The sequence below is a fragment of the Carassius gibelio genome, chromosome B19 (genome assembly GCF_023724105.1).
Source record: "Carassius gibelio isolate Cgi1373 ecotype wild population from Czech Republic chromosome B19, carGib1.2-hapl.c, whole genome shotgun sequence".
In the NCBI taxonomy this organism is placed as follows: domain Eukaryota; kingdom Metazoa; phylum Chordata; class Actinopteri; order Cypriniformes; family Cyprinidae; genus Carassius; species Carassius gibelio.
The window spans coordinates 15,913,163-15,939,322 of record NC_068414.1 but is presented as its reverse complement, the minus strand read 5'-3'; the positions used below and the strand labels follow the sequence as shown (position 1 = coordinate 15,939,322).

The window sequence follows — 26,160 nt, the reverse complement described above, 5'->3', positions numbered from 1 at the left end:
TCCCCCTGCTCATCAAACACAGGCAGAGAGTGATTATACACGGAGAAGGACAGACGGACAGACGAGATGAATGCATGCTTTGCTAATATCACCCTCTGTGTCATTATCATATTAATGCACGCCATAAGGATGGACATGTCTTGGGGGAAGTGACTGATTACTACGCACATGTAGACGTATTCAGATGTCCTGATGTAGGCTATTGGTTTCTAATCTTCAGGTCCATCACTGGGTGACTTTTCTCCACAGGGCATGTTTGTGGAGTTTGAAAGGAAATGGATATACAAATACACATTTTAAAATGCATCAACATCACGTGCGAATCATAAGAAAATGCTTTAAACAGTCATGAATTCTCAAATGCATCTCAATCCAGATTGCATTAGCTCTACACTGACTATGCAATTAAGGAGCTGATTAAAGTAGACATGCATTCTGCGCGATTCAGAACATACAAACGTGACTCCGCTCCCTCCATTCACGTAAAAACAAGGCGAAGGACAAATGATTACACTGGAGGAGAATTTCAAGGGCACTTTGTCTAATTCAGATCACCAGGTTGCATAGCAACTTCATCCGTTCAGTCCATCAGGATGTCAAATCCTGCTTTCCGCGAGCCGTTTCAGATGATGTCATTATCTATTAACAGCTTGGACACAGGTGGCAAAATGCTCCACTTTCAAGAGCCCAAGAAGCAATTCTTAGTCTATTTTTACGGCAGGGGTGATGTAATGCTTTTTTCCCCTCGCAGAAGAGCCAGATGATTTGGGGCGCTTTGTAAATGTTATAGCGCCACCCTGTGGTGCAGAGAAACTCTTTTATGCAAGTTTCTCTAACAAATGACATCATGTGTTTACATCGGTGACACATCAGAGAGGAGAGAAGGGAAAGGTGGGTGAAGGAAGAAAAAATAGAGCAAGAGGGGGATAAAACAGAGAGAGAATGGGAAGCTGTCTGAGGGAATATGAAAGACTGACATTTGGAAATCAAAACAAGAGTCATGTTAGAGAATAATGAGGATACTGGAGGACAGAGTAACACATTCAGGTCAGGTTAAATATTTAAAATTTACTTACCCATCCAAGACAGCCATTATGAGATGTAGATTTTATATTTAGATAAAACAATTTTATGGTAGTCCCATGGTACCATGTCCAATACAACAAAGTCTATTTTATTTTTTAAGGAGGGTCTTCCAAAAGCCATATACTTTAATATCCTACAAGATCAGAAGCTGAAACCTTCTCTAAAATACGATCGTAATGTCCCATGATGATTCAGGTTCACTCTCGACTCCTGTGGCTGCACTGCGCCTTCTTGTGCAGGAGTAATACACTGAGATTTACAGGAGAGTTTATTGTAGAAATGACATTATTTGTGAGTTTTTAAAGGCTAACTGTTAGTACTTAGGTCGCCTATTGCATATTAACCTTTTAATATATTACTAACCAAACAATAATCATTTCCCCTATACAAAGGTGAAACAATTTTCTAATTGTAGAAAAGAATCAAAAGTCTTAATTTTATTTTAGTATTATAATAAATGCTTTATTATATAATAAAAATCTCTGAAGCATTGGAAATTTTTTAGTTTTGCATTAAACACTACTTGTTTTCAAGGGAAGGAGGAGTTGAGTTCATTATGGATGAAATAGAGTATATAAAAAATTGGATATACTGAATAATGCCGATAACACTAGTGATTTTAAACAGGACAGGCCACCAGTGTTATTATCACGTTCTTAAATCCATCTCAAATAAATTGTGTGAATTGGTTTGTCAGTCAGGATTTACTGATAAAAGAATTCCATTCATTAAAAACCCATTCAGAGACTTACATTTTCACTCAAATCTTCTTTATACGTATTTGTTATGCATGTGGTACATGTTGCAATACCGCATCATTGCTAATAATACATCTCACCCTGAAGCACATCAGCAATGACTTGTTTTTTTGCATATATTAAAACCACATGCTCATGTTATAAAACAAACAGCACTTTATATAGAAAACCATAAAAAAAAGAAAAAAATATATAAAAAATGTAGTCACTTTTGTTTCCATTCATAAGACAGTTTCTTCAGGGGCATAAACAAATAAATAACTGAAGGATTCTAAACAGAACTCTGGAAGAATCCCTGGGTTAAATGTACACAGATGCCAATCCCAATTCAACTTAAAGATATGGTCTGTCATCACCTCTCGTGCACACAGAAGTTCACACATGCACACACGAACACCCTCACACACCGAGGGTGACAGGCTGTGATTGTAAAAGCTGCTTTTAGTTCTGTTTCTTGCTGTGTGCAGCGCTGCGAGGGCTGGGATCTGGAGGGCTGAAGTCAGCACAGAAGCCGTTAGTTGAAGGCTGAGACTCTGAGGGTGATGAGGATCCTCTGGAGGGCTGAGGGATCGGCTCACTGAGACAGTGGTACTGCTCCACCAAATCAGGACAGTTCTCCAGGAACCGGCAAAAATCATCTGCCACAAACACACAGCAGGTTTACAAAGTTACAAACACCAAAGATACCAGAGAATGAATTACTGCAACCAGATGCAAACTCATAGTAATTAATTCTCTGAAATATTAATGCTCTGGTATCTTTGGTATTTCTGGTATCTGGTATCTCTGGTATCCTTCACTTCCTCATTCTGGTTCGTGTGACCACAAACAATGATGAAGTGAAGGCAATCTCAACAGTAAACGGCAGCACACCTCACAGCTAAATCACATTTAACATGTAAACTGATGTAAATGGTCCTACCAAATGTGATCTTTCCTTCGTCTTGACAATCTATGGCCCTGAAAAGGTCGCAAATAACAAAATCGCCGATCCCCAAAGCGGTTTTCAGAATGACGGCCAACTCATCTTCTACAACTGCTCCATCCTCTTGTGCTTCAAACATCTGGACAGAAGACAACATTTCATAGAGCATCCATCTTTCCTTACCATCAAGACCTAAAAAGTTTATTATATTAAAATAAACATTAAGAACTATAATCTATTAAACAGAAGAAGAAAAAACTTTCCTTGAATGTGTGAGATTCGGCCTCATACAAACTCTAGCATGTCTATTTGAAACAGAGAGCTTGCAGAAACCCAACTCACCCTGAAGGCCAGTTTAATGTTCTCCAGATATCTGAAAGGTCTACAGACCACAGTCAGGGCGATGACATATTCTCTCACATCCATCTTCCCGTGCTGGAAACAATTCATTCCAATGTTATCACAATCAGACAGACATCATGGACACACATAACTGATGTGTTTGAAAGTTAATTAGTTTTCTGTTCAGTATGATGCAATAAAGCCGTTTTGATAAATGTTTAACCTCCTCAAAAAGTGAGAAGACATCCTGTACTGCTTCTGTCATGGGCTGGTTGAGGTACTGAGAAAATCCCTCCACGTCCAGTTTGCTTCCACACAGTTTACGAGCCCGAGAGGCTTCCTCGTGCAGGACTTCATCGGTTACCCCCGTCTTCAGCCTGTCAGACAAGACAAAATCAAATCCACCAGTATTTTATTTTTATCAATTTTTTTGCCAAATGTGCAAGTGCATGGAGAAAATAATAAAAATGAAGAATTTGGCATTCAGAGAAAACTTTGAAAATGCTTGTGTTGCCCAATGAACAGTGCTGCATTGAGAACACTTGCGTTTCTTGGTAGTGGTTTCAAAAAAGCAAAAAAAAAAAAAAGAAGTCTACAAACTCATTGAATTGTTATTTTGAGAGATGAAGGTTGTGTAGTGATTTACGGTCTTGAAAGAAGAAAGCAAACTGGATCTAACCAGCACATGGAGAGAAGTGGACGGCCCAGAATAACAAGAGGACGAGAACATCAGGGTCTGTAGTTTGAGAAACAGACCCCTGACTGGAGCTCAGCTGGCAGCTGCATTGAACAGTACACACTAAACAGCGGTTTCATCACCAACAGCGCAGAGACGACTCTGAGATGATGTGCTTTTTGAGAGTAAAAATAAATAAATAAAAAAAGTCACATCTGACACTGTCAAAAAAAAAAAAAAAAGGAGCAAGATGGGCACAAATAACAAAGACTGTATGGTACAAGACTACAAAAGAGAGTTATAGATGGATGAATCGACGTTTGAGATGTTGAGCTGCTGTGGGAACAGTTTGAAGAAGCATCCTACAGACTAACACGGGAAACACTGCAGAGCTCATGATAAAACACCAGCTAAACCTCTGAACCTGATGGCACTGCGACATGCAAGGATTCTTAAATGATTGGGGTACAGAATATATTTTTAACCATTGTTAATTAATACTTTTATTTAGCAACAACGATCAAAAGTGACAGTAAAGACATTCATAATGTTACAAAAGGGTTCCATTTCAAATAAATGCTGTTTTTCAACTTTCTATTCATCAAAGAATGTTAAATTCCAAAGAATCCTTTTTTTCCAAAATTGATAAGAAATGTTTCAAGAGCATTATATCATCATAACAGAATGATTTCTGACGGATCATGTGACACTGAAGACTGGAGTAATGATGCTGAAAACTCAGCTGTACAAATCACAGGAATAAAAAGAAAGAAAAAAAAAAGATTTTAAATTGTAAAAACAATTTCAATCGATTAATTTATCAAAGCATGAGATACTTCTTTCAAAAACATTTATAAAACATTACAGGCTCTAAACTTTAGTAGTGTACGCAGCACTGTAATTTAATGCATCCAAGGTGAATTGAATTGAAATTTATTTGACAAAACTGTACCAAATAACTATCCGAACACACTTAAAAAAAAACTGTTGAGGATAAACAGCCAGTGTACGGTTTGAGTAAATTAATTACTCCGGGATATTGATGTTGTGAATTCTTTCCTTTTAAGTTTAAGAGTTGCGATCTGCGTTATGTTTCAGTAATGACTTGCGTAAATAACGTAGTGTAGTTTTCATAGTATGTACGGCTGTAGCGTGACCGGTTATTCACTGTTGCTTCAGCACGGCAGTTACGCCGCGCGCTCTCACTCAGGTGCAGCGTTTATGTGCAAGAGAAAGTGTGTGATAAAGTTAGTTACCTCAAATGCACTAACATGTGTGTTAGGTCACATCTTGTGCAATAAACCATCAAAGTGAATATGATGACTCCGACTCCTTGACAAGAGTTCTGCAGCAGTCAATAACTATTAATATAAGGGTATAACTCGAATACTTTAAACTGGCAATGTTCCATGGTCAAATGATACATTTACACAGCCTCTAAAGATTTTGTAGGAATATTAATCAATCCCTTGTGCCTTATTTACATTTTTATATATATATATACACAATTAAAAACTTCACTTAAGTGAATGGTCTCAAACTAAAAGAATCTTGATTATTTCCACGTTACCCATAAAAAGTATCAGGATCCATTAAGCTCCCTTTCACCTTTTTGAAAATTTTAAGTTTTAGGTTCTTTAAAACACATTTTTAAAGTGAATCGAAACTTTTTTTTTTTTAAAAAGTATGTCTTGGGTTTTATTTGCTGATTTTACTTGCTTTAGATAAAAATAATAATAATTAAAATAAAATAAAAATGTAAAAGTTAGGCTTCAAATCATAGCATTACATGCATTATATAGCACTCCTTAAATAAAATGTAATGGTTCTATTTACTGTACATGACAAAGCCATTCTTTTTACACTTTTCACACATTTGATGCATTGCTTACTGAATGTAATATACTCGGATTTCAACTTTACAGCAAGCCATCTTTCAAACCTTTGTTGATTGTATTTCTTCATTATATTCACTAGAGGGCACCGTGTTCACTACCAGATGAACTTCATCAGTATAAACCAGTTCAATGCTTCAGCACCAGTGTAAAATCAATCCTCAACTTCTAATCCAAAGCAAACAGACGCTGGCAGACAGAGGGCATCAGTCAGCACTGGGATGCTCGTACTGCTGAACGTTATGATTCTTCATGGTGTGGTTCTACTGAAGTTTCAAAGATCAATACTATAATATGTAGTGGTGAGCAGTGCTGATGGATTGACTGATTGATAGGCTGGGGGACTGATTCACCCAGTGACCAAACCAACACCTCATGACCCTGAGACATCCTAAAGTGTCCTTCACTCTTACAACCTACTTATCTCAGCTGTCCAATAAAACATGAGAACTGATTCTTTCTCCGATTCTCTTTCTGATTCTTTGAGAACTGAGATCAAGTCTGCCATTTCAAAAGACCATCCCAGCCTGCTTGTCTGCAAGACACCCACAGACTACCCTAAGTCCAAGCTACAGGGATCATCTACAGCACACTGCACAGACAAAGAGCAAGTACTCCCTCGGGCCAACAAGCTCTCATCTGACACTAGACCGACTTGAAGCAACTTCCAGAAACCACAGGAAAACTTTCCACTGACGGTCTTCCTGTTGTTCTCGAAATGAAGCCTTGCCTGATCAATGGACATTCCTTAGTCACTCACCAACTCAGGACATCCTCATGATAACAGATAAAAAAAAAAAAAAAACATATGTTGTGTTATTGTTAAGTAGTGTTTACAAGGTACTGGGCTGTTTGTATTGCATTTTCTACTTTGCTTTCTATGTTAACAGTAGTGTACGTTATCGTGGATGTGACGACCCGCTTAAAACTACTGCTCTACTCACCCTAAACATCGTACCAGTCTGGCAAACTCCAGCAAACAGGTGTGTTTGGGCAATCGCAGAGGCCCTTTGGCCATAGCAAGCTGGCAGTCCTCAAATGAGTAATCGACAATGCGCAACCCAAGCGCCCTATGGAGAAAACACACACACACACACACACACACACACACACACAATACTGATAACAGGACACTTGGGCCTTTTAAGAGGAAGAAATGTAAAGCCAAACAAACAGACGTCAAATTTATTTGTATCAGTATGAAATAAAGTGTTAATAAAATCAGTCACAACAAAAACACTTTGTTCTTTAAAATCCACTCACTTGGCCATGATACGTCTCACATTGTTGGCGAACAGGGCTGGATCCTTCTTCTCCTCCTCTGACGGGGTGTACGTAGGGAGATACTGGACAGAAATGTATCATCATCAAATCTGTTATTGTTAACTTAAACTAAAAATATCAGGCAAAAAAACTAATTAAATGGTCAAAATTAGACGGAAAAGTGAAGTGTATAAAAATAATTAAAATGACTAAATTTGAGAGTAAAACTAAATGACTAAAACTGAAAATAAATAAATAAGCTTCAAAATAATATAAAAGTATATTATTTGTAATAATGTATGAATAATACTAAAATAACATGAAATTTATACCACAATGTGAGTTCTCACCTCAATTTCTACAGAGTTATGTAGCTGACATAAAGTGAGCCACAGAATCTTAAACCTGAAAAAGATCATTTACAAATAGATACAGGCACATATCTTGCATATAACTTGTCCTTAATCTACACCCCCTTCATTGTATGGACCAAAATAAAAAAAATAATGCAAGTAAATGAAAACAGAAAGAAATGCATATAGGTGCATGTGGGGGACTAAATGAATTTTTTATTTTTGGGCTACTATCCCTTTAAGTGAACTCAAGGGACTCACGCTCCAGGCCCTTGCCACGTCCATGAGATTGTATCCTGTCAGGGAAGTGAGAAGAGAAACATGGCAATGGATAGGCTTGGCATCTCAAACAAAAAACACAAGTGCTATACAGGCAGTATCCTCCTAAACAACTTACTATCCTGCACACACACACACACCTAACCACTTGAACTTGCTTCTCCTAGAGCACAACCCTGGCTCTAAGTGCTGTACGAGATAACACACACATAACACACAGCTGCAGACTGTAAGGATGAGTGTAAGACACTCCCTGTTTGGGCGTAGAGCTTATTCTTACCATCTCATTAGGATAGCGCAACAGCACAGGCTGCACGGGAACTCCAGGGATAAACGCACCTGCAGGAAAGGAGGGACAAAGGGACAGTAAACCAGTGAGAACTTGTGCTTTGACCTCTTTTGACTCGGAGGGCCAGGTGTGGCATTAAAATCTATAGCCTGTGCTGAAACATGAGCCCTCTGTTTGAATGTGGGTGTGAGCTGAAGTATCCAAATCCACTGACCTCATGCAGCTTCATTGTTTTTCATATTCAGATTTAACGGCAAACCAAAAACTAGCATAACACTCAAGCTTCACAAGACAACGCAGAATAATAAAAATTAATAATATTACATCTGTTAGAGGACTAGAACAAAGTTTCTGTCAATACACAACTTTATGTTGAGCTGAAGATTCCTTTCAAGAACTTTTTTTACACTTGACACTTTCTTTTGAGGTGGTGGATTGCTTATTTTGTTAAATATAATTTTTTTTTAAGACTTTTTACATATCTGGAACAACTTCTGAAAAAAAAAAAAAAACTGTACATGCAGTGCATATACACTGTATTTTTATTCAGAAAAGACACATTAATTGATTGTAATTATATTGTTACAAAATACCTCTATTTCAAATAGGCTGAATTTTATTATTTATTTTGAACTTTCCACAAAATAAAAAACTGTTTTCAACATTGATACGAAAAGTTTCATATTTGACTGATTTCTGACTGATCCAAGTAATAATGCTGAAATTCTGCTTAACCATCACATAAATAATTTTTTTAAGTATATTCCAATTGAAAACAGTCATTTTAAATTTAAATAAATTCAATATATAATAATTACAATACAATATTATTGGTTTCACTGTATGTTGTACAGTAAAAATAACTCCAGCCTTGGTGGAAATATTCTGAACAGCAGTAGAATATCTTTAAGACATAATATTTGCAATCATTTATCAATATATATGAAACGATCCCTTATCAGAGCTCGTAACAGTTCAGAAAACATCTGCAGTCTCTCTCTCTCTCTCTCTATATTTTGAGCTTCATTTTCACTCTGTGCCAGTCAGATCTCATCACTTCTGGGAAGGTGTAGAGAGACGAGAGATGCCCTTCAGCTTACAAACAGCTCCTTATTACTGTACATGCTGCTAATAGAACTCACTCACTTTTGACAAACTCAACCCAAGTTTTAAACAGAGAAAGTCATCTAATGCAAATACACAAATCATCCATTTGCATGTTTCACCATTGAGGTTCGGAGCTGCTACTGTACGAGACTTGTGTCCACATGAGACGAGGTGCGCCTGTACTTTTTAAGCAGAGCAGAACTACTGTAAATTAGTGCTAAATGCACACACAGGTCTTCTGTCTTTTAATACACTCAAGTGTATGACAAAAATAAAATTGGTTATTTTATAAAGAGCAAAATAAAAAGTTGTTTCTTATTATTATTATGCAATTTGATTATTATTATTAAATGTAATTTGAATTCATACAATTATTTTACAAGTGCAGTGCTTTTGTCCATTTGTGACCCAACAAAACCAGTTTTTCAGTCACTGGGGTATATTTGTAGCAATACCCAAAAATACATTGTATGGGTCATAATTATAGATTTTTCTTTTATGCCAAAAATCATTAGGACATCAAGTAAAGGTCATGTTCTATGAAGATATTTAGTAAATTTCCTACTGTAAATATATATAAACTTAATTTTTGTTTAGTGATATGCATTGCTAAGGACTTCATTTGGACAACTTTAAAGACAATTTTCTCAGTATTTAGTTTTTTTTGTTTTTTTTTTGCACGCTCAGATTCCAGATTTTCAAATAGTTGTATCTCTGCAAAATATTGTCTTGTCCTAACAAACCATACATCATACATCAATGGAATTCAGCTTTCAAATGATGTATTAATCTCAATTTTGAAAAAGTTACACTGAAGACTGGATTTGTTGTCCAGGGTCACAATTTAGAACCAGAGTAAGTGCAGACACTGCTTTTTATTGTCTGGTTCTCTACTTATTCTCTTAACTAATAACTAGTGTGCATAACCTATTAGACTGTGATATTATTATTATTACTTCTACAGTAATAACCATTTAAGGCTTTATTATGGGTGTAATATACACACACACATATACATATACATATATATATATATATATATATATATATATATATATATATATATATATATATATATATATATATATTATTTTTTTTACATTTTCCAAAGGCCGCTGACTTGAGTTTTTACAAGCCATGAAACTATTTGTGCATTATTTAATAAATAAATATTATTATTTTTTTTTTAAATGCAGGCAGAACAAATTAGGGAAACTATCTAATTGTAATTATTATTGTTATTATTATGGTTTAAATGTAATTATAATGATCAATAAGGAAATATCCATATAATACAATTTAACCATGAAATATTTCATAACACTATTGGACTATAAAATATTTATTAAATCATCATCATCATCATCATCATCATCTATAAAATATTGAAAAAAATAAATCAAACAAAATATTCATACAATACTATTGACCTGTAAAATATGTAATATATTATTATTAAAATATAACAGTACAAATTTTTTTATTTTTTGCTTTCAAAAGGTTAAACAATAAAGCTTTTATTTTGGTGGAAAACCGTAGGGAGTATTATTTTTAAATGCTTCTCTTTTGCTCACAACAGATTTATAAACCAGTCTATATACAGATTGATACAAGTCTGTCATTTAACCATATTGCATTCTCAGGCATTGTTCATTAAAAAAAAGCAGTTACTGGCCAGCAGTTTCATATTCTCACCAATTCTAATTTTAACCTGCATTTGCTGTGATTAGGAGTTTTCATTTTAGGTCTTGCCTATAAACATTAGAGAACATGCTCAAAAAGCAGCAGAACTTTCTGTACACACCCAAACTCATCATCTGGCTTGGTTTTTGTTTTGGAAGAGCTATCTGGCTGCACACCACCACATCTAATGTTGTTTGGGACAGTGAGAGCTCCAGTATTAAAGGTTGCAGAGAGAAAAGTGAGATAGCCAGAAAAATAAAAAAGCACGCAGACGATGGAGAGAGGAGGGGTGAGGATTAGAGGAACAGAGCCGATTCAGGGACTGACAGAGGAGAGGGGGATTTAAGGAGAAAAGACCATCACAATCCACAGAGTACACAGGAAGAGGAAGCCAATCACCAGAACTCTCAGCGCTGTGAAGCACGATGGGCCGCAGATTAGAGAGGGTACAAAGAGAGAGCAAACACCAAAGCACACACATACAACATACAAAACTTTCCTCAAAGTTTCCCAAGACAAACTCAAAAAATACAAACGCCCATAAACAGGTTCTGAGCATGGGAAGTGTGTTTAGTCAGCAGATATCAGAGGTGGGCACATACCAGGTTTAAATGCGATGAGACTGGATCTATTGGTGCATGTGCCCTCCGGGAATATCATGATCTGAAAACAGGCCACAGTCAGAGGAAATACCTCAGCACTGCACTCATGACACAAAGTAGCTTAAAAATGCATTTGGAAACCTATGAATGTTATTACATTAGATGTGAAATATAAGAAGCCTGTGTGTGTGTGTGTGTGTGTGGTACCTGAGGCCATTCGCCATCAGAACAAGCTCTGCGTTTGATTTCCTCGACGGTCTTCCTCCGAGAGTCCTGATCCGAGCGGGACACAAACACGGGCCGGATGAATTTGACAAGAGCTACAAACAGAGAAAGAGTGAAGGGTGAGACAAGAGAGAGAATTGAGAGGGATGGAAAAACTCCTTTTGAAATGAGACATTAATAGCTTTAGTGGAGTCTCAAATCCTGCAAAATGCTGGGAGTATAAATTGAGATGTTCTATAATAAACAATTATTATAATTAACATGTCATCTGCACAAACAAATCCAAGTTTTTTTATTCAAATGACAAATAAACCTCCTCTTGATGCCAGTTAAGCTCCTCTCGTGCAACTGGGAGAAATATAACAGATCATCAACTTTATTCAGCATGGGCCAGTGGATGAGTATGATGCATTTTTTATGACCACACAGCAATGAACATACGGTACGTTCAAAAGACAAATTAGATTATTTACTCCTGAAATTTTTTTTTTTAAATGTTTGAGATAAGTTCGATTTTTTAAAAAGAGATTATTGCTTGTATTTATTAAAGATGCCTTAAACTGAGCAAAAGTGAAAGTAAGGACAATTATTTAGGACAATGTTAGACAAGATTTGCAATAAATTCTGTTCTTTTGAACTTTTTGTTCATCAAATAATCCTGAAAAAATAATTGTATTATGGTTTCCACAAAAATATTAAAAAGCACAACCGTTTTCAACACTGATAATGATAAGAAATGTTTCTTAAGCAGCAAATCAGCATGTTAGAATGATTCCTGAAGGATCACATGACAGAAAAGACTAGAGTAATGATGCTGAAAATTCAGCTTTGATCACAGGAATAACATTTTAAAATATATTCCAAAAAAAAAAAAAATTCCACAATATTACTGTTTATACTGTATTTCTGTTCACATAAGTGCATCCTTGATGTGCATAAGAGACCACTTAAAAAAAAAAAAGTAAAAGTAAAAAAATGTAAAAAAAAATAAATAAATAAATCTGTTACCACAGCTCAGTTAAGTAGCTCAAAGTTGAACTAAAAGCAGTATATAAATGTTTTAGATTTATAAAAACTCACTGCCCCAGACTGGAATGTCTTTACTCTCAGCCTTCATCACTATAGAGGCCATGGTCATGGTGACAGGGATGGCGTCAAAGTAAGATGAGTGAGGGGCCATTGTGAGGATGGGTGCTTCACTGGGCAGCGCCGGCCGGCCCTTCACACGCACCCAGTGAAACCCTCCAGAAAACCACATGGCTCTCATGATGGCCTTTAGCACCAGATCTACCAGCCTGGAGAGACAGAAACAGAGAAACAGAGACAGACTTAGAAAGAAAATGTTGGTCCACATCAGACAGCATTTCAAGTCAACATTAAACTACACTAGCATGATGTATAAATAATATATCACTATGAAGTCAATTGTACTATGTATCTATTGCATTTGTATTCAGAGACTAGGTTATTGTTCAAATGTCATTGAGAATGTCTTTGGAGAAAGCTTCAAATTAAGCACTGAACTAGTTAAACCTTAGCTTTCTACATGGACTTCATGCTAAATATTAACTGCACTAGAAAAAAAGGTTGACTGCTGGCTCATGCTCACTCACTGAAACACCCTCTCAAACATGCACAGTAGCAAAAGAAAAGTAGTTTGGTGACCTGTGCCCCTCCAGTGTTGGTAACCGAGCGTATCTGTTCAAACTTACACTGTGGATAAAGACAAAAACCTCTCCTCTCCACCCTCACATGAACAAACTCGAGCACAATGGGATACAGAAAAACACCGTGAGAGAATATGAAAAGCCCTGCTGGAAGCGATCAGGTGAGAGTGGAATGGAGACGTGTGTGTGTGTGTGTGTGTGTGTGTGTGTGTGTGGTAGGTGTGCCACACATACGACAGACACACAATACAGTGCTCTTATTTTTAGCAGGGTAAAATAGCGATAATAAGAGCTCTCCTATATCTGATAATATTTAGATGAAGCAATCTTTACCAGACATCTTGCAGATGTACAGTATGTGTCCTATCGGAGTAAAGGTTCAGCTTTTCAAATGACTATTCTATCACAGATGTTTTCGACACTGAGAATGCATGCTGAAAGTACACCTTACTGAAATGTAAGTCTCATGTAATTGCTCCGTTTCAACCACAATGAGACAGCTTTGTAAACGACTTCACAGACATGAACCTCAGGAAATGTTCATAACTTTGACAGTTAGCCAGAAAAATGTACTTTAAAAAGACGCACATTTGAATGAATGCGGTCATGAAAACAGATTTAGAAAAGTTTTTAATGATAACCACCAAGTAAATGTTTATAATGTATTCATGAATTGAAGTATAAACTTAATTATATCATTAAAAGTTGACAGAAATGTGATTGTGAGATTTAAAATAAATTTGGACTTTTCATTTTAAACTGTAATGATGTAGTAATATACCAAATGACATGCTTCCCCTGTATTATGTATTCAAATAAATTGATATCGAATCGATATGTAATTGGAATCTAACTGAATCAAAAATCTAAAAAGCAAACGGTTTTGTGAAATTTGTCAATACCCAGCTCCAATATTAAAATGTGCACACCAACAATGAATGATATATATTAGTTTTGACCACACTCAGAAATGAAGGTGCAAAAGCTGTCACTGAAGTAGTTCCTTTTTTCGAAAGGTACATATCTGTATCTTAAGCCGCGTTTCCACCGCAGGAACTTTACCCAGGAACTAGGGACTTGGTCCGGTACTTGGTGTGTTTCCACCGCAGGAACCAGGAACTAAATAAATAAAAATAAATAAAAGTTCCGGGTAAAAAAATGCCCCCCAGAAAGTCCCTGCTGGCGAGGTGGTACTTTTTTAAAGTTCCGGAACTTTCGGGGGCGGGACTTTGGCGCTAAACATGCTGATTGGTTGAGTTCACGCAGCATTGGTTGAGTTCAACCACCATTTATTCGGATCAACATTTTCAAAATATTACTGTTATTGTGTCATGAAATGTAATTTTAAAGGTATTTCAGGCGAGAATGTAGTTGTTTGAAACTCAAATCTGTGGTTTATTTATAAAGACAGTGCCTATTTAAAAATGTGTTTCGCCAATCTCGAAGACGGTGAGCTCCACTCGATCAGCGGGAGCTCAGTGCTAATGTATCCGCCGAGAAGCAGCCTCATCTCGGATAGATCTTCTGATATGTGCCGCTGGCTCTGATGTGTCTTTAGTGGTTAAACATAAAATATAATTCAGCTGCGGGGTAAATCTAACAGGTTTTCTTTGGTCTGTATTCAATTTATCTATATGTTAAAATGAAAATAAAAAAGGCAAATTTATATAATATTTCGTTTCATTGTAATGGCTGCATATACACATTTCCCTGAACGAAGTACATTTCTGCAGCTGTTATTATGCTTAAATGAAAATGAAAGGAGGCAGTGGTATTTGATATCATATTTCGTTTTATTGTAAATATACAGTAGGGAAAATTGCAGTAGCCATGACGAGCTGACTGAAGTTATCAAGTACGCTGCTGTTTATAGATTTACCGGACTTGCGTCGTCGCGGACATCACACTCCCGAGACGAATGCACGAAGTCTGAACCAACTACCGAGGATGCACGTCCAAAATCAGCATACTTTTTTTTTGTTTTTTGTTTGTTTTTTTTTAAATCAGCGGTACTTTGTATTGAGAAACGCGCGCAGACCTACGTCACCAGTCTATTTGCCTAATCTACCCAGTACTTTACACCACGGTGGAAACGCAGAAAGCAACAGGTCTGGGGGGAAAAAAAGTTCCTGGGAAAAAAAGTTCCTGGTACAAATGTTCCGGGTAATTTTGGTGGAAACGCGGCATTAAAGTGTACAAATTAGAACCCGACAGGTACAAAATTGTACCTTTTGAAAAGGTACCGCCCCAGGGACAGCTTTTGTACCTTTATTTCTGAGAGTTGAGATCTTTAAGGGATAGTTCACCCAAAAATGAAAATTATGTCATTAATAATTACTCACCCTCATGTCATTCCAAACCCATGAGACATTTGTTAATCTTCAGATAACAAACAAAGATATTTTTGGTGAAATCCGAGAGCTTTCTGACCCTCCATAGAGAGCAACAGAACTACCACATTCAAGGCCCAGAAACATAAGGACATTGTAAAAATTTATAATTCTTCTGTGTCACCATCCTCCACCATTCACAAGAGTGGCATGATGCATTGTTGAATAAAAATGTAGTTATTTTTGTTTTCTTGTGAAAAATAATAATTCACATAGAGAATGAGCCTGAACGTGGTGGTTCAATTGCGGTTTATGCAGGATGAGAATGCTGAACAAAGGTCTTACAGATGAGTAACTGAGGGAGAGTAACTAATGACAATTTTAATTTTTGGCTGAAACATTTTCATGTTCGACTTACTTGCAAGCAGTTGTTGATGCACCTCGATTGCAGTTTCAAACTGTATCAGGAAGCTGATTACACAAGTGCTGCACTCACATTGACTACTTATCTATACTTATTTGCCATGTTCACTATAGCTTACTGTTGCCTTAACTCTTGAACTTGAATGACTTAGTTACTTCATTGTTGCAAACTGTAGTCTGACTGGCTCTGTTGGTCTGTGTTAGTGGTGTTATCTCATCATGCAAAGATGCAGCTTAATATTCCCAAACTCTCATTTCTGATGCGTCACTCACCACCTCCACCAGGACAGAGGTTCAACTGTGTCCTCAGAACGGCCAACAGTGGCCACGAATGCAAAGGGCCAGGCCAGCAACATCATGAATGCAGCAAAGAGCAGACGGACAGGGAACAGGGTCACAGTCATCACTGCTATCTATGAGAGACAGAAAGTGTGTGTTAGAGGTAACCAGAGGTTAAAATCCCAAATATGTTCATGTTAATACAGAGTTTGCCAGAATAGCAGTGCCGTGGGGCAGGAGAACACAAAAGCATGTGAGGTATGAGGGTCATTTACGGATAGTGATGCGAGGGAAACAAAAATATACAGTGGGACCACATTATATTTTGCTATGCTGCGCAATACTCAAAGACTGAAAGAGACAGACCTGAGGAACATTAACATTTACATTACTCAATCCTAGTTAACTTCTAGACAGGCCAAAAGATCCAAATTCACATTCGGCTCTTCTAAGCAGAACCATCAAGATTTAACAAAGTCTGTTTGCTTAGTGTTTGAACTCTTGAGAAGAAGAGTATCAAGATTTCAGTTTTATGACTAAGAGATTGAAATATCTTTAAAGTTTACTTCAAAGCTGACTATAAAGAATGAAGGACTTCATTTATAAAATGCATGTATGAACAGTGTTGATGAATTTGTATTCTATCATACAACATACAACAAAGTTCAAACCGAATTTAGACCAAAAAACACACATTTCCTAGGGCCTAATTATTGTTACAATTTGAATCAATTATTATAATGAAGTTTTATTAATTCTATTGATTGGATTGTTAGCTTTAGCTTTTAAAAAATTGTTTTAAATTTCATTAATCCATTAAAAAAAAAAAAAACTGAAAAACCTGACCTTACATCATAGGGCCCTAACATGCCCTTGTCTTTCAAAACAAAAATACAGAAAAATAAATGGTGCATACAGACACTTTATAAATAGCACAGAAATATTTTGCCAATTTACAGTTTAGTAATAATGCCTCTGGTTTCTACAAAATAAAATCCAATTGTGCTTCAGCGTTGTCAGAATTAGATACATACAGCGAGCCATTCGTGACTGAACTAAGAGAGTCCTCTACTCAGAGCACAAGGACGTCACATGTCATGCTTTTATATGCAATTCAGGAAAAACAAGATCACATAAGTGGGACATAAGAGGGAACAGGAAATGAGGAAGAGAGAGAAAAAAAAAGAGAGTCAACTGATGTTAGATGCCTCTCTTTTTCTAAAAGCAGAACGACCACTCATAGTATCTGATATGGAATTTACATGAAAGCATTATACTGTAACAGTTTTCTCCTGCAAAATAAACGGTTAATTTAAACTTCATTCAGATTTTCCGCAATTTCTTCATTTAAATCACATGCAACTCCAGTATACCAGACATGTCTCAATTGTTCACCAGTTACTCATGTGATAAATCTTCGAAGGGGAAACACCAGGTTTGCATCAGCATATCTCGGATTACCTCTTTGCCATAAATTCATAATTTTTCCATCAATGGTTTACATCTACAGACTTCAGGTCACACTGTTAAGCAGGATGTTGTAACTTAACCCTAATTTACTGTTGATTCCATGCAACATTTGGGATCCACAGACTGTAATGCTGTTTATGTATTATTATTATTATTATTATTATTATTATTATTATACCAATAATAATAATAACTCTTGCAGTTGCTGAACCACGAAAAAAAAAAGGTTTCCCTTCTTTGAAATTCATTATTATCCTGACAAGAAATGTGACTGCAGTTTGAGGATCACTTTCCTCAAGCTTAGGTATACTGTAAAAAATAAAAATAAAAAAGGATTTTTGGGAGGCGGGGGGTGGTAAAACAACTGGCAAAAAGTGTACTGCTGGTGTATGAACCTACATTGTTTGTACATATGGTTAAATAATGATTTTTCAAATTTAACAAGATTATTGGAGTTCTTTTTACAAGAAAATACTATTTTAGTCTTCCTGCTTCAAAATGTAATTGAAAGTGTTATTACTAATGTAATAGTGATAACACAAACACATATATTATATATATATTTATTTTGTATTATTTATTTTTTATTCTGGGAATAAGAGTATTTTTCTTATGTTGTTCGCTTTACTTCAAAAATAAAAATTCTAAATAAGATCTCAAATTCTTCATACAGATAATTGGTGCAAGGCTTCAACCAACCTCTAGATGTGAGAACACATAATACATAATTAATTAGAGGGCTAAATTAGCAGTCTGGATATGTAAAAACCAATTTTGTTAATGCTTACAGCAACAACAATATAAGGGTTAAACTTTGCTGATCCCACCAAAAGGCTAATGGAGATTTGTGGACAGTTTGTCACAAGAACGAACGACAAAGCAGAAGAATGGATCGAGCTCACATTAAAGCCCAGAATGGTTCATGAATAATTAATCTGCCTGAGAGTATGTGCTTCCAATTTCCAAGAAAAGTTTTACAACACACGTTTCTCATCCAATGCTGCATTTGTTGAGCCTAGAATAAGGTTAGTCCTCCATGTTTCTCATTCACAAATGACTCGTTTGACTGGATTGACACCCGTCTTGTTAAATTTCCTGGCTGTTAGCTGTAACACTGGTTAAGGCTGTGGTGGTGAGATCAGAGCGTCTCTCTGAGTGAGGTGATTAAATGTGGATGGGCTCACCCGACGGCTCCATTAGGAGGAGATGAACTGTGGGTGGAGATGTGTGGCGTGTTTAGTGTTTATTTATTTATCTACAGCCGCTGTCAACACCTGCGGTCTGCCCTGGCAGAAAGATTCAACTGATCAAGAGGCTGAGGCGATGGCTCTCTTGGGAAAGGGAGGGGGCGAGAGAGAGCTAGAAGGAGGGGTAGCGCTAGTGTAAAATATATTATGAGTGAAAGACTACATATAAAAGCACTTATTCCCAACGAGACTTAAAAAAAATAAAACAACAACACCTCTCATGCTTTTTGAACTAAGATGAAGGAGCTAAAATCATTTGCTGAAAACAAGAATAATAACCTGGTCTTGACCTTCCCCACCCCAACACACTGTATAATGTCCCGGGAGCGAGAGGCACAGCCTTGATCCCAGCCTATGGGGTCCCGTAAACAGCACCCCCCCCCATGCTGCTTAGTCTCCATCTGCTTCAGCCTGAAGGAGGATGAGGGGGATGTGCGGGTTAAGAAGGAGCTTCTGTAGCCAAAGCTGCAGCTGAATCTTTTAGAAGCGCTGTAAAAGAGGCTTTGGGGTTGCAACGAACCCCCCGCAAGAGTCTGACCTCAGGGTTGATATGGCTTTTCCATGGTGTTCTGAGAGGTTTCTTACTGCCCTGAGACTACCCTTAAAAGCTTTAGGTGTTTTTTGTATTGTTTTGTTTTTTTGTGTGTATGTTAGGGTATGTGCACCGTGAACATGATGTAAATTTCATTACTGCAGTAATAACCAAGTTTGCATTTACAGTGGACATCCAAACTAGAGAATCTAGGAATACTTGATTTTTTTCTTAAATATTGTTAATCTTCTTTGTTTAGAATGTGAAGGAATATTAGCTCTGGGTATATTACATGTTGCAAAAAATGCCAAGGCATTTCAACAAAATCCTATGGTTTTGTGGAAAAAATTATAACAGTAACCTACATAGCACGAAAGAAGATTACAACAAATATTTTGGAGGGTTACAGCTGTCAGAAATTAATAGGAAGTTTAAAGGCCCTTGCTTTGAATGACTTCAGCACATCACTAGTTTCTCAGATTGTGTGGGTGTGATCTTGGTCCAGTCTTCTTCTAGTCTATTTCACAGTTCGGTGACTGTAGTGTGTTTCTTACTTGGCCATAACTTTGTCGCCAAGAATTTTCTAGAGATTTTCAGTCGGGTTTAGATCAGGACTCTGGTCAATGCAGAGTGCACTTTCAGTCGATATCTCTTAAATATGCTGAGACAGATCCTTACCACGTTCAGCATTGAACTGGCAAGCAATTCCAGCCTCAGTGTTGAACCCATTCTTCATTGAGATTCTCTGCATTAATCTTCTTGTGCATTTGTCTAAGGTGGACAAACAGCCTTTTGGGGTACTTGGATTAATTAGTGTCATTGCAAAGCTGCAATATTTGAGAAATAACAGATTTGGAATTTGCATTTGCTGAAAGGGTCATCCCTTTGGCCTCCATCTGGACAACCTCCTGTCGCAGGTTTTCCATATCTCAATGAAAACTGGAGGAATGCTGCCAGTTAAATAGCGTTTTTTAGATAATTGAGGACATTAGCAACAGATTTACACTAATAACTTAGAGGTATCTGTAAGTGTTATCTAATTTTGATTAGGGTTTTTTATCAAATATCTCATTCACGCTTTTTTATACTATGCTTCAAAATACAATAATAATGATGGGAGGAGGAAAAAACTATTTTCAAAAATATTCAAAAGCTAAAGACTTTTATTATGGTTTAAAATTACCTCAAAATAATGATTGGATGCAAAGCTGAATTTTCAGCATCATTGCTCCAGTCTTCAGTGTCACATGATCCTTCAGAAATTATTCTAATATGCTGATTTGCTGCTTAAGAAACATTCATTAGTATCAATTTTGAAAACCGTTGTTCTGCTTCATATTTTTGTGTAAACTAAGATATTTTTTTTCAGGGTTTTTTAATGAATAAAAAGTTTAAATGAATAGCATAAATTTAAAAATAGATATTTAGTAACACCTTAAATGACTTTACTGTCACTTTAGTGACCACAACCAACTAAACAATTGAATGTGTCCTTGCGGAATACAGTATTCATTTAAAATATCTTACATCAAAAACAAAATGACACAGAACCATTATCAGAGAAATGCACACACTGTAGTCTAAATCTAGATCAGAATCTGACATAAAACTAAAACTGTATCTTCATTCTGGTGTAATGAATGCTGAGAACAAATTAATTTTACTAGAAGCACAGCCACATGAACTGCTGTGAGACTTTGCAAGGTAGAGAATACTTAACCAGATCATCCACATTCATGTCAACCAACATGTCAGACTACCGTAGATAATATGAAAATGTATGTTGAAGACAAGATTTAGCATTGTGGATCCTTCAAAAATAAAGCTCAGTGTATACCAGATGATCATTTAATGAAGCCAGATCCCAAATCTACTTTGTATACAGTCACATTAAACCAACCAAAAAATGTGTGCAGACAGAAGACAGCAGGAAGCTCTTGGATCAATCTTGGCCACCCATAAGATACACTGTTTGCCATGCCACAGTCATCTCAATCATGCGTGTTTATAAGGCAAATGACTCAAATCTTCTGGTGAGCATCAGCTAAGAGCAATTCTCACTGAGAGCACGGCTGAGGAGATCCTCCAGCTCTTGCTCACTCCACTTTCCCTTTGGATCACTACAGGGAACACGCCAAGACTTACAGTGCCTCCAGACAGCGTGATGTGACTGCGCTCATGCTACTGCTCATGGCCTAGAGAGCAGTTACAGTACAGAGAATTTGAGGAATTCTGCTTGCTTTGCCATAGTTTCTCAAAGATGTTACGTAACTGTAAAAAGCACTAAAGAGACTCTTGTTGCGACACGTACATGAAGTACTTGTCATGAAGAACAACAGAAACCCGAGTGAACAAGAGTGGTTTTCCGTGATGAAGCTTTCATGCAAATGTTTGGAATTTCCAAGCCTACTCATGATCTCTCCATTGGTGTTCACTGATCTTGCCAGCTTGCCACTTGACTGTGAGCAAGGCTGATGACATTTTAGTGCTAAGAGACTAAGTCTTAAAGAACAGTTCACCCAAAAATGAAAATTTGCTTAAGATTTACCCACCCTCAAGGTACTCAAAATGCAAATTAGTTTGTTTCTCCATCTGAAAATATTTGGAGAAATTTAGCACGGCATTACTTGTTTAACAATGGATCCTCTGCAGTGAATGGGTGCCGTCAGAATGAGAGTCCAAACATGACAATAATCCACAAGTAATCCACACCACTCCAGTCCATCTGTTAATATCTTACGAAGAGAAAAGCTGTGTTGGTAAGAAACAATTCTATCAATAAGTTTTTAACTTCAAACCAGCTAAGATACGAGTCCTTGGTCCAAAATATTGCTTTTTCCAGAGATAAAGTAATCCCGTCAGAATCAGGAGAGAAATCTGCACAGATCAAGCACCCCTTATAAGTGAAAACAGTTCTAAACAATTATGTTGCTGGACTTTGATGTGAGAGGACAACAGGGGATGGACTTTTTCTCAGGAAAGAGGACTCTTATTTTGGCCAGAAGTATCAGTTTCAAGTTAAAATGCCTTGATTTAATTATTTCTTACAAATGCACAGCTTTTCCATTTCAGATGATGTTAACTGATGGACTGGAGTCATGTGGATTACTTGTGGATTATTGTGATGTTTTTATCATCACTGTTTGGACTTTCATTTTAACGGCACCCATTCACTGCAGAGCATCTGTTAGTGAGCAACTGATGTAATGCTAAATTTCTCCTGAAGAAACACACTCTTGAATGGCCTGAGGGCTAATAAATTAAGAATTTCTTTAAGAATTGCCCTACTATTTACTAGCCTGACTACGTCAGACTTCCTACTTCCGCTCAATTTCATTTCACTTCTGTACTCAGTCTGATACAGCGTCAGAGCTTTCTGTTTGCCACTGGTCTGGAAACAGCCGGGCCAATCAACGAACAGAGGGCGGGCTGAGAGCCGTGACGTAGATGCGTAGATTAACTTCGCATAATCTGCAAAAGTCGTTTGACCACCATGTTCACTCCGGTATTTCGCTCGCATCATCATGTGTTTACAACAGGTTTACAGTGGAAGTTCAATCATAGATTTGAGTTCGATGCATGATGTCTGTGCTTCGATGCGGCTGTACAGGCGCATAACATACGTCATAACTAAACGTATCTGATTGGCTTACGGTAACCAATGATTTTAAACTTCAGACAAGTGCCCCCTAGCGAGAGAGAAAACACTTCTCTATTGTGCCATTCCAGACTCTGTCTACGAAGCAAAGTGAAGTAGCAGAGTTTGGTATTACCAGGCTAACTATTTACAAGAGATTGCAAAGAAAATGAATCGCCTACTCCTTAGGTTTTCCAAATAGGTTCAAATGCTATAATTAGATAATGTTGTGCTTCCTCAGTGTCTAGAATGTAACCCGCAGGCCTGAATATATTAAAAAGATCTTGCGTCATACCACAAAGGGCCATTTATCTTGGAATCTGATGCATATGGAAATCAGGTGAATCATCACAGCCTATCGAATACCTTTCAAACTGATGTTGAATGAACTCTACGTTAGAAAATAGCAGTTGGCTAATGGAGCAAAAAAAAAAAAAAGAATAGACACTTGCCTATTTCCAAGTAAACAATTATCTGACCTTATCTGATTCACGAAAAGTGAAAAAGGGTTTCTCTACCTGCTGAAATGTGAGATTAAAGGGTTAGTTCACCCAGATAGTAAAATTATGTAATTAATAACTCACCCTGATGTTGTTCCAAACCCGTAAGACCTCCGTTTATCTTCGGAACACAGTTTAAGATATTTGAGACTCGGAAGAGAAGACAATGATGAATAAAGTCGTTGTTTTTGCTATTTTTGGACCAAAATGTATTTTCGATGAATCAAAAAATTGTAACTGACCCTCTGATGTCACATGGACTACTTTGATGTTGTTTTTCTTACCTTTCTGGACATGGACAGTATACCGTACACACAGCTTCAATGGAGGGACTGAGAGCGCTCGGACTAAATCTAAAATATCTTAAACTGTGTTCAGAAGATGAACTGAGGTCTTATGGGTTTGGAACAACATGAGGGTGAGTTATTACATAATTTTGCTATCTGGGTGAACTAACCCTTTAAACTATTATCAGATCAGTGGCTCTTGTAGATTCCAAGCCTGTTGTAACTGATGTCTTTGCTTTCCATTTGCCACAAACAGCAGGAAAGACTGAGAAGATTGAGATGACAGTTAAACAGGGAGAGTATGACTTGAAAACTCAGCTTTCTCATATACAGGAGATGACATATATATATAGTGAGTGAGAATTTTTGGTTTAATGTTGCAGCCCATATATATTGCAAGTTTCCTATAAACCTTGAAAGATATTGATTTGAATGGATCTAAATAATCTCAAAAGTTTAAAGCGACAACCCCTTCACTAATCACTCATGGAACTAGATGGATACACATCCCATAATCATCCTTCAGCTGAGCCATACGGTTTCTAACAGTTGCTTTAGGAGAAATTCTGCAGGTCCTCTATACCAGAATATTACCGTGATATATCAAATATCCTACAAACAATTCAATATCCTGCAATTCAGGGTTCTACATTTTTATTAATTTTCCAAAACTTCATTTGAGATAATTTGTGATAACTACATACAACATATAATAATAAAAATATTGAATACAGGTCATTTCTAGCTGAAGAAATTGTTTTTCCGTGCCCTTTCAAGATTGTAATAATTGCCACTGATCTGCATGACATTTAGATTACAAAGATATTTATTTTACTTTAATATTTCACTTTTGTTCCCAGGAAATGCCTCCCTGAACCCTTGCTAATGTCAAATCTTGTTGCATCAGACCCAAACTTACTATAGCCTTCATACCATAACAACAACACTACTTAAAATGCATTTGAACAGTCCTTTAAATATTGACAAAATGAGTCTACACATCTGTATTTTAAACAAAGGCTACTCCGCTGAGTTTCATTTCACTTCGAATTGGCGTCACACCCCATAAAACATGAACAGGTGCTTCTGACTCCAACAATGATATAGCCTGTATTTCAGAAATGCAAAACAAACTAATAAACATGCAGGTGCAGGCTATACAAGGACGTGATGCAGGTAAAAATCATCAACGACTACTACAATCACTAATACCTAATAGAATCAAACCGTCTACACCTGCTCAAACATGTGAAGTGCTGATTCAAGAACAGACGGTAAGATTTTTTGCATATTTTTGGCAGATGACGCACGGCGTGTCCCTACTGAACCCTGCTGTAACAGCAACAATAACTTGTGCTAATGTTTCACTCTCTTCCATGTGTTCCGCGAAGAGGGGGGTGTGAAACTAAACACAGCGGCGAAGTTGCTTTACCTTGAGTTTCTGCAGAGGAGTAAATCTCAACTCGTGCACGAAAGGATTTCTGAAGTGTGCAGAAACGCCCGCGTCTTCTCCTCCATCCACCGCCGTGTGTAGTTTTCTGTTAGGGAACCTCATACTGAAAGAGTAAATTTAAGAGTATAAAAAAGAAGCAAAAGTCTCCAGCAAAGGCGTCCACGTGGTGCACCCCTTACACTCTTTCGGAGTCCCTGATCTCACGTGCGCTTCCAGTCGGGTTTGTCAGCGCTTTTGACGCTGTCCTCTTTACCGAGTGATCCGCGTCTTGCGCGTTTTCATTGTGCGCATGCGTGATCAACACAGGTTCTTTACATCACATCGGAGGTGTATTATAACCAAACTGCGCATTTTGTAATGCTATGGAATTTGATTAATCTAATTATTTATTTATTTATTTATTTATTTTTAAGTTAAGTATGCTAATTCAAACTATTGTTTGTCGTATATTTAGTCTGTTGTTGACTGACAAAAACAGCTTAGACAAATATCTAAAAACAGCTGTGAACTATTTGTGGTTTTACGATTGCCTGGAGAATTCCTTACATGCCTATTAACGCGCACGTGCTTAAACCGCTGGGATCTTGTAAACATAACAACTTTCCACAGCAGGCCACAGGTGAAGAGTTTTGTGAATGGAAACACGTTCCTGTGACCAGTGCTAGGGAACACTACTCACATAAAGACTTTCAGTAAGAATCCGATTAACTCTACCTAGATATATGAGCTAATTTAAAGCTTAAGCACTGTTTTCCCTTTTTAAAAATGCACGTTTTCAAACCAGTTGCATTCATGGTACTCCCTTTCAAAGATTGTATATACAAATTGAAATATTGGTTCATGTTATAACAG

General features: G+C 37.0%; 1 protein-coding gene across 2 annotated transcripts; it reads right to left on the bottom strand.

Moving 5' to 3' along the window:
• Nucleotides 1-1,839: 1,839 nt before the first annotated feature.
• On the bottom strand, nt 1,840-25,638 carry LOC127979341 (lysophosphatidylcholine acyltransferase 1). Of its 2 annotated transcripts, XM_052584714.1 has the most exons (15): nt 25,488-25,638; nt 25,288-25,411; nt 16,177-16,316; nt 12,564-12,778; nt 11,466-11,578; nt 11,259-11,319; nt 7,858-7,916; nt 7,560-7,594; nt 7,296-7,350; nt 6,946-7,028; nt 6,627-6,752; nt 3,335-3,488; nt 3,112-3,204; nt 2,767-2,908; nt 1,840-2,482 (listed from the first exon to the last, which is right to left on the bottom strand). In XM_052584714.1, the coding sequence occupies exons 2-15, from the start codon at nt 25,408-25,410 to the stop codon at nt 2,286-2,288; spliced, it is 1,596 nt and encodes a 531-aa protein (XP_052440674.1). In that variant the 5' UTR covers nt 25,411; nt 25,488-25,638; the 3' UTR covers nt 1,840-2,285. The 2 variants fall into 2 exon arrangements, with proteins under 2 accessions (XP_052440674.1, XP_052440675.1); XM_052584715.1 differs by lacking the exon at nt 25,488-25,638 and having other exon boundaries at nt 25,288-25,481.
• Between the last annotated feature and the right edge of the window lie 522 nt (nt 25,639-26,160).